The sequence below is a fragment of the Oncorhynchus mykiss genome, chromosome 28, assembly GCF_013265735.2.
Source record: "Oncorhynchus mykiss isolate Arlee chromosome 28, USDA_OmykA_1.1, whole genome shotgun sequence".
Classification (NCBI taxonomy): domain Eukaryota; kingdom Metazoa; phylum Chordata; class Actinopteri; order Salmoniformes; family Salmonidae; genus Oncorhynchus; species Oncorhynchus mykiss.
This window is the reverse complement of record NC_048592.1, coordinates 42,435,718-42,445,555: the sequence shown is the minus strand read 5'-3', so window position 1 is coordinate 42,445,555 and position 9,838 is coordinate 42,435,718. Positions and strand designations below refer to the sequence as shown.

Genomic DNA, 9,838 nt, shown 5'->3' with positions numbered 1-9,838 from the left:
GTATTACTATTATTAAAGAGGAGGAGAGGGGTGTTACTATTATTAAAGAGGAGGAGAGGGGTGTTACTATTATTAAAGAGGGGTGTTACTATTATTAAAGAGGAGGAGAGGGGTGTTGCTATTATTAAAGAGGAGGAGAGGGGTATTACTATTATTAAAGAGGAGGAGAGGGGTGTTACTATTATTAAAGAGGAGGAGAGTGGTGTTACTATTATTAAAGAGGAGGAGAGGGGTGTTACTATTATTAAAGAGGAGGAGAGGGGTATTACTATTATTAAAGAGGAGGAGAGGGGTTTTACTATTATTAAAGAGGAGGAGAGGTGTATTATTATTATTAAAGAGGAGGAGAGGGGTGTTACTAATATTAAAGAGGAGGAGAGGGGTGTTACTATTATTAAAGAGGAGGAGAGGGGTACTACTATTATTAAAGAGGAGGAGAGGGGTGTTACTATTATTAAAGAGGGGTATTATTAAAGAGGAGGAGAGGGGTATTACTATTATTAAAGAGGAGGAGAGGGGTGTTACTATTATTAAAGAGGAGGAGAGGGGTGTTACTATTATTAAAGAGGAGGAGAGGGGTGTTACTATTATTAAAGAGGAGGAGAGGGGTGTTACTATTATTAAAGAGGAGGAGAAGGGTATTACTATTATTAAAGAGGAGGAGAGGGGTTTTACTATTATTAAAGAGGGGTGTTACTATTATTAAAGAGGAGGAGAGGGGTATTACTATTATTAAAGAGGAGGCGAGGGGTGTTACTATTATTAAAGAGGAGGAGAGGGGTATTACTATTATTAAAGAGGAGGAGAGGGGTTTTACTATTATTAAAGAGGGGTGTTACAATTATTAAAGAGGAGGAGAGGGGTATTACTATTATTAAAGAGGAGGAGAGGGGTGTTACTATTATTAAAGAGGAGGAGAGGGGTGTTACTATTATGAAAGAGGAGGAGAGGGGTGTTACTATTATTAAAGAGGAGGAGAGGGGTGTTACTATTATTAAAGAGGATGAGAGGGGTGGTTACTATTATTAAAGAGGGGTGTTACTATTATTAAAGAGGAGGAGAGGGGTATTACTATTATTAAAGAGGGGTGTTACTATTATTAAAGAGGAGGAGAGGGGTGTTACTATTATTAAAGAGGAGGAGAGGGGTGTTACTATTATTAAAGAGGAGGAGAGGGGTGTTACTATTATTAAAGAGGAGGAGGGGTATTACTATTATTAAAGAGGAGGAGAGAGGTATTACTATTATTAAAGAGGAGGAGAGGGGTGTTACTATTATTAAAGAGGGGTGTTACTATTATTAAAGAGGGGTGTTACTATTATTAAAGAGGAGGAGAGGGGTATTACTATTATTAAAGAGGGGGAGAGGGGTGTTACTATTATTAAAGAGGGGTACTACTATTATTAAAGAGGAGGAGACGGGTGTTACTATTATTAAAGAGGAGGAGAGGGGTTTTACTATTATTAAAGAGGAGGTGAGGGGTGTTACTATTATTAAAGAGGGGTGTTACTATTATTAAAGAGGGGTGTTACTATTATTACAGAGGGGTGTTACTATTATTAAAGAGGAGGAGAGGGGTATTACTATTATTAAAGAGGGTTGTTACTATTATTAAAGAGCAGGAGAGGGGTGTTACTATTATTAAAGAGGAGGAGAGTGGTGTTACTAATATTAAAGAGGAGGAGAGGGGTATTACTATTATTAAAGAGGAGGAGAGGGGTGTTACTATTATTAAAGAGGGGTGTTACTATTATTAAAGAGGGGTGTTACTATTATTAAAGAGGAGGAGAGGGGTATTACTATTATTAAAGAGGAGGAGAGGGGTGTTACTATTATTGAAGAGGGGTGTTACTATTATTAAAGAGGGGTGTTACTATTATTAAAGAGGGGTGTTACTATTATTAAAGAGGGGGAGAGGGGTGTTACTATTATTAAAGAGGGGTACTACTATTATTAAAGAGGAGGAGAGGGGTGTTACTATTATTAAAGAGGAGGAGAGGGGTTTTACTATTATTAAAGAGGAGGTGAGGGGTGTTACTATTATTAAAGAGGGGTGTTACTATTATTAAAGAGGGGTACTACTATTATTAAAGAGGAGGAGAGGGGTGTTACTATTATTAAAGAGGAGGAGAGGGGTTTTACTATTATTAAAGAGGAGGTGAGGGGTGTTACTATTATTAAAGAGGGGTGTTACTATTATTAAAGAGGGGTGTTACTATTATTACAGAGGGGTGTTACTATTATTAAAGAGGAGGAGAGGGGTATTACTATTATTAAAGAGGGGTGTTACTATTATTAAAGAGCAGGAGAGGGGTGTTACTATTATTAAAGAGGAGGAGAGGGGTATTACTATTACTAAAGAGGAGGAGAGGGGTGTTACTATTATTAAAGAGGGGTGTTAATATTATTAAAGAGGGGTGTTACTATTATTAAAGAGGAGGGGAGGGGTATTACTATTATTAAAGAGGAGGCGAGGGGTGTTACTATTATTAAAGAGGGGTGTTACTATTATTAAAGAGGAGGAGAGGGGTATTACTATTATTAAAGAGGAGGAGAGGGGTGTTAATATTATTAAAGAGGGGTGTTACTATTATTAAAGAGGAGGAGAGGGGTATTACTATTATTAAAGAGGAGGAGAGGGGTGTTAATATTATTAAAGAGGGGTGTTACTATTATTAAAGAGGAGGAGAGGGGTATTACTATTATTAAAGAGGAGGAGAGGGGTGTTACTATTATTAAAGAGGGATACTACTATTATTAAAGAGGAGGAGAGGGGTGTTACTATTATTAAAGAGGGGTGTTACTATTATTAAAGAGGGGTGTTACTATTATTAAAGAGGGGTGTTACTATTATTAAAGAGGGGTGTTACTATTATTAAAGAGGGGTGTTACTATTATTAAAGAGGGGTTTTACTATTATTAAAGAGGAGGTGAGGGGTGTTACTATTATTAAAGAGGGGTGTTACTATTATTAAAGAGGGGTGTTACTATTATTAAAGAGGGGTGTTACTATTATTAAAGAGGGGTGTTACTATTATTAAAGAGGAGGAGAGGGGTGTTACTATTATTAAAGAGGAGGAGAGGGGTGTTACTATTATTAAAGAGGAGGAGAGGGGTGTTACTATTATTAAAGAGGAGGAGAGGGGTGTTACTATTATTAAAGAGGAGGAGAGGGGTGTTACTATTATTAAAGAGGGGTGTTACTATTATTAAAGAGGGGTGTTACTATTATTAAAGAGGAGGAGAGGGGTGTTACTATTATTAAAGAGGAGGAGAGGGGTGTTACTAATATTAAAGAGGGGTGTTACTATTATTAAAGAGGAGGAGAGGGGTATTACTATTATTAAAGAGGAGGAGAGGGGTGTTACTATTATTAAAGAGGGGTGTTACTATTATTAAAGAGGAGGAGAGGGGTATTACTATTATTAAAGAGGAGGAGAGGGGTGTTACTATTATTAAAGAGGGGTGTTACTATTATTAAAGAGGAGGAGAGGGGTATTACTATTATTAAAGAGGAGGAGAGGGGTGTTACTATTATTAAAGAGGAGGAGAGGGGTGTTACTATTATTAAAGAGGGGTGTTACTATTATTAAAGAGGAGGAGAGGGGTATTACTATTATTAAAGAGGAGGAGAGGGGTGTTACTATTATTAAAGAGGAGGAGAGGGGTGTTACTATTATTAAAGAGGAGGAGAGTGGTGTTACTATTATTAAAGAGGAGGAGAGGGGTGTTACTATTATTAAAGAGGAGGAGAGGGGTATTACTATTATTAAAGAGGAGGAGAGGGGTTTTACTATTATTAAAGAGGAGGAGAGGTGTATTATTATTATTAAAGAGGAGGAGAGGGGTGTTACTAATATTAAAGAGGAGGAGAGGGGTGTTACTATTATTAAAGAGGAGGAGAGGGGTACTACTATTATTAAAGAGGAGGAGAGGGGTGTTACTATTATTAAAGAGGGGTATTATTAAAGAGGAGGAGAGGGGTATTACTATTATTAAAGAGGAGGAGAGGGGTGTTACTATTATTAAAGAGGAGGAGAGGGGTGTTACTATTATTAAAGAGGAGGAGAGGGGTGTTACTATTATTAAAGAGGAGGAGAGGGGTGTTACTATTATTAAAGAGGAGGAGAAGGGTATTACTATTATTAAAGAGGAGGAGAGGGGTTTTACTATTATTAAAGAGGGGTGTTACTATTATTAAAGAGGAGGAGAGGGGTATTACTATTATTAAAGAGGAGGCGAGGGGTGTTACTATTATTAAAGAGGAGGAGAGGGGTATTACTATTATTAAAGAGGAGGAGAGGGGTTTTACTATTATTAAAGAGGGGTGTTACAATTATTAAAGAGGAGGAGAGGGGTATTACTATTATTAAAGAGGAGGAGAGGGGTGTTACTATTATTAAAGAGGAGGAGAGGGGTGTTACTATTATGAAAGAGGAGGAGAGGGGTGTTACTATTATTAAAGAGGAGGAGAGGGGTGTTACTATTATTAAAGAGGATGAGAGGGGTGGTTACTATTATTAAAGAGGGGTGTTACTATTATTAAAGAGGAGGAGAGGGGTATTACTATTATTAAAGAGGGGTGTTACTATTATTAAAGAGGAGGAGAGGGGTGGTACTATTATTAAAGAGGAGGAGAGGGGTGTTACTATTATTAAAGAGGAGGAGAGGGGTGTTACTATTATTAAAGAGGAGGAGGGGTATTACTATTATTAAAGAGGAGGAGAGAGGTATTACTATTATTAAAGAGGAGGAGAGGGGTGTTACTATTATTAAAGAGGGGTGTTACTATTATTAAAGAGGGGTGTTACTATTATTAAAGAGGAGGAGAGGGGTATTACTATTATTAAAGAGGGGGAGAGGGGTGTTACTATTATTAAAGAGGGGTACTACTATTATTAAAGAGGAGGAGACTGGTGTTACTATTATTAAAGAGGAGGAGAGGGGTTTTACTATTATTAAAGAGGAGGTGAGGGGTGTTACTATTATTAAAGAGGGGTGTTACTATTATTAAAGAGGGGTGTTACTATTATTACAGAGGGGTGTTACTATTATTAAAGAGGAGGAGAGGGGTATTACTATTATTAAAGAGGGTTGTTACTATTATTAAAGAGCAGGAGAGGGGTGTTACTATTATTAAAGAGGAGGAGAGTGGTGTTACTAATATTAAAGAGGAGGAGAGGGGTATTACTATTATTAAAGAGGAGGAGAGGGGTGTTACTATTATTAAAGAGGGGTGTTACTATTATTAAAGAGGGGTGTTACTATTATTAAAGAGGAGGAGAGGGGTATTACTATTATTAAAGAGGAGGAGAGGGGTGTTACTATTATTGAAGAGGGGTGTTACTATTATTAAAGAGGGGTGTTACTATTATTAAAGAGGGGTGTTACTATTATTAAAGAGGGGGAGAGGGGTGTTACTATTATTAAAGAGGGGTACTACTATTATTAAAGAGGAGGAGAGGGGTGTTACTATTATTAAAGAGGAGGAGAGGGGTTTTACTATTATTAAAGAGGAGGTGAGGGGTGTTACTATTATTAAAGAGGGGTGTTACTATTATTAAAGAGGGGTACCACTATTATTAAAGAGGAGGAGAGGGGTGTTACTATTATTAAAGAGGAGGAGAGGGGTTTTACTATTATTAAAGAGGAGGTGAGGGGTGTTACTATTATTAAAGAGGGGTGTTACTATTATTAAAGAGGGGTGTTACTATTATTACAGAGGGGTGTTACTATTATTAAAGAGGAGGAGAGGGGTATTACTATTATTAAAGAGGGGTGTTACTATTATTAAAGAGCAGGAGAGGGGTGTTACTATTATTAAAGAGGAGGAGAGGGGTATTACTATTACTAAAGAGGAGGAGAGGGGTGTTACTATTATTAAAGAGGGGTGTTAATATTATTAAAGAGGGGTGTTACTATTATTAAAGAGGAGGAGAGGGGTATTACTATTATTAAAGAGGAGGCGAGGGGTGTTACTATTATTAAAGAGGGGTGTTACTATTATTAAAGAGGAGGAGAGGGGTATTACTATTATTAAAGAGGAGGAGAGGGGTGTTAATATTATTAAAGAGGGGTGTTACTATTATTAAAGAGGAGGAGAGGGGTATTACTATTATTAAAGAGGAGGAGAGGGGTGTTAATATTATTAAAGAGGGGTGTTACTATTATTAAAGAGGAGGAGAGGGGTATTACTATTATTAAAGAGGAGGAGAGGGGTGTTACTATTATTAAAGAGGGGTGTTACTATTATTAAAGAGGAGGAGAGGGGTATTACTATTATTAAAGAGGAGGAGAGGGGTGTTACTATTATTAAAGAGGAGGAGAGGGGTGTTACTATTATTAAAGAGGAGGAGAGGGGTGTTACTATTATTAAAGAGGAGGAGAGGGGTGTTACTATTATTAAAGAGGAGGAGAGGGGTGTTACTATTATTAAAGAGGAGGAGAGGGGTATTACTATTATTAAAGAGGAGGAGAGGGGTGTTACTATTATTAAAGAGGAGGAGAGGGGTGTTACTATTATTAAAGAGGAGGAGAGGGGTGTTACTATTATTAAAGAGGAGGAGAGGGGTATTACTATTATTAAAGAGGAGGAGAGGGGTGTTACTATTATTAAAGAGGAGGAGAGGGGTGTTACTATTATTAAAGAGGAGGAGAGGGGTGTTACTATTATTAAAGAGGAGGAGAGGGGTGTTACTATTATTAAAGAGGAGGAGAGGGGTGTTACTATTATTAAAGAGGGATACTACTATTATTAAAGAGGAGGAGAGGGGTGTTACTATTATTAAAGAGGGGTGTTACTATTATTAAAGAGGGGTGTTACTATTATTAAAGAGGGGTGTTACTATTATTAAAGAGGGGTGTTACTATTATTAAAGAGGGGTTTTACTATTATTAAAGAGGGGTGTTACTATTATTAAAGAGGGGTGTTACTATTATTAAAGAGGGGTGTTACTATTATTAAAGAGGGGTGTTACTATTATTAAAGAGGGGTTTTACTATTATTAAAGAGGAGGTGAGGGGTGTTACTATTATTAAAGAGGGGTGTTACTATTATTAAAGAGGGGTGTTACTATTATTAAAGAGGGGTGTTACTATTATTAAAGAGGGGTGTTACTATTATTAAAGAGGAGGAGAGGGGTGTTACTATTATTAAAGAGGAGGAGAGGGGTGTTACTATTATTAAAGAGGAGGAGAGGGGTGTTACTATTATTAAAGAGGAGGAGAGGGGTGTTACTATTATTAAAGAGGAGGAGAGGGGTGTTACTATTATTAAAGAGGGGTGTTACTATTATTAAAGAGGGGTGTTACTATTATTAAAGAGGGGTGTTACTATTATTAAAGAGGGGTGTTACTATTATTAAAGAGGGGGAGAGGGTTGTTACTATTATTAAAGAGGGGTGTTACTATTATTAAAGAGGAGAGGGGTTTTACTATTATTAAAGAGGAGGTGAGGGGTGTTACTATTATTAAAGAGGGGTGTTACTATTATTAAAGGGGGGTGTTACTATTATTAAAGAGGGGTGTTACTATTATTAAAGAGGAGGAGAGGGGTGTTACTATTATTAAAGAGGAGGAGAGGGGTGTTACTATTATTAAAGAGGAGGAGAGGGGTATTACTATTATTAAAGAGGAGGAGAGGGGTGTTACTATTATTAAAGAGGAGGAGAGGGGTATTACTATTATTAAAGAGGAGGAGAGGGGTGTTACTATTATTAAAGAGGAGGAGAGGGGTGTTACTATTATTAAAGAGGAGGAGAGGGGTGTTACTATTATTAAAGAGGGGTATTACTATTATTAAAGAGGAGGAGAGGGGTATTACTATTATTAAAGAGGAGGAGAGGGGTGTTACTATTATTAAAGAGGAGGAGAGGGGTGTTACTATTATTAAAGAGGAGGAGAGGGGTATTGTACCACCAGCAATAATTTAGTAGTAAAGTTATAGTATAGTAGTACTAGCAGCAGAATCAGTAGAGGCAGTATTAGTAATGGTAGTAGTAGCAGTGGTAGTAGTAGTAGTTGTAGTAGCAGTGGTAGTAGTATCAGTAGTAGTGGTAGTGGTAGTAGTAGTATCAGTATTAGCAGTAGCATTGGTAGTAGTAGTAGGTAGTATCAGCAGTAGTAGTAGGTAGTATCAGCAGTAGTAGTAGTATTAGTAGTAGTAGTATCAGTATTTGTAGTAGTATTATCAGTATTAGCAGTAGCATTAGTAGTTGTAGTAGGTAGTATCAGCAGTAGTAGTAGGTAGTATCAGCAGTAGTAGTAGTATTAGTAGTAGTAGTATCAGTATTTGTAGTAGTATTATCAGTATTAGCAGTAGCATTAGTAGTAGTAGGTACTAGTAGTAGGTAGTATCAGCAGTATTAGTAGTAGTATCAGTAGTAGTACTAAAAACTGTAGGCTATCATACTATTGTTTATCATCGCCTTTATTGGCAAATGGACCTGAAAACGCTCCAAAATGCAGTGTGGTTAGAACATAACATGGGTCGCCTAGACTGAGACATGAGTAGACGGAGTTGTCCAGATTAAAGTGTAAGGCTACTGAATGAGGTTCTACAGCTGCACCATCGAGAATCCTGATTGGTATGTTAACTGCTCGGCCTCCGACCGAAGCCCCTGTGATGTACTGGGGCCAAGCTTCCTGCCATCCAGGACCTCTATACCAGGCGGTGTCAGAGGAAGGCCCAAAATATGGTCAAAGACTCCAGCCACCCTAGTCACAGACTGTTCTCTCTGCTACCACACAGCAAGCGGTACCGAAGTGCCAAGTCTAGGTCCAAGAGGCTTCTAAACAGCTTCTACCCCCAAGCCATAAGACTCCTGAACAGCTAATCAAATGGCTACCCAGACTATTTCCATTGTCCCACCCTCCCCCCCTCTTTTACACTACTGCTACTCTCTGTTATTATCTATGCATGGTCACTTTAACTCTACCACATATTACCTCGACTAACCAGTGCCCCCCCCCCCACATTGACTGCACCCCCTGAATATCGCCTCGCTATTTTTACTTTTACTGCTGCTGTTTAATTATTGCATGTATTTTATTTTCTATTTTTTACCTATCTAGTTTTTATTTGACTTAAAACTGCATTATTGGTTAAGGGCTTGTCAGTGAGCACTTCACTGTAAGGTTGCATCTGTTGTATTTGGTGCATGTGACAAATAGGATTTGATTTGACAATCACCCAATGTAATTAATATAAACTTTTTGGTGTTTTGTTACAGATGTCTCTTTCCATACATCAAATTGCGGGTGCAGAGAGCACTGTGGGAATGTGGGATGTGGGACTGGATGACTGGTTATGTTAATGCTACATAGTTCAACGATACATCTTGAATAAAGCCTCAGAGATCCTATTCAATTATTAGGGATTCTATATGTAATGTTATGTTTAGGCCCAAAATGGTTGCTGCACATGTAACTGATGTGTAACGGCTAGCTAGTTAGCGTTTCAATCGGTGACGTCACTCGCTCTGAGACCTTGAAGTAGTGGTTCCCCTTTGCTCTGCAAGGGCTGCGGCTTTTGTGGAGCGATGGGTAACGATGCTTCGAGGGTGACTGTTGTTGATGTGTGCAGAGGGTCCCTGGTTCGAGCCCCGGTAGGGGCGAGGAGAGGGACGGAAGCGATACTGTTAAACACACATAGGAGGTACCGTAGACACGTAGAGGTACCGTAGACACGTAGGAGGTACCGTAGACACGTAGGAGGTACCGTAGACACGTAGGAGGTACCGTACACACGTAGGAGGTACCGTAGACACACGTAGGAGGTACCGTAGACACACGTAGGAGGTACCGTACACACGTAGGAGGTACCGTAGACACACGTAGG

General features: G+C 38.1%; 1 protein-coding gene across 1 annotated transcript in view; it reads right to left on the bottom strand.

Annotated features, from left to right (window-relative positions):
- Nucleotides 1-9,638: 9,638 nt before the first annotated feature.
- The window catches only part of LOC110508270 (serine/threonine-protein kinase pim-2-like), a 6,889-nt gene continuing 6,689 nt past the window's right edge, over nucleotides 9,639-9,838 (bottom strand). Inside the window, exon 5 of the mRNA XM_036966349.1 lies at nucleotides 9,639-9,838. This exon is cut by the window's right edge and continues 72 nt beyond it. Within this exon, the coding sequence (XP_036822244.1) occupies nucleotides 9,639-9,838 (200 nt within the window).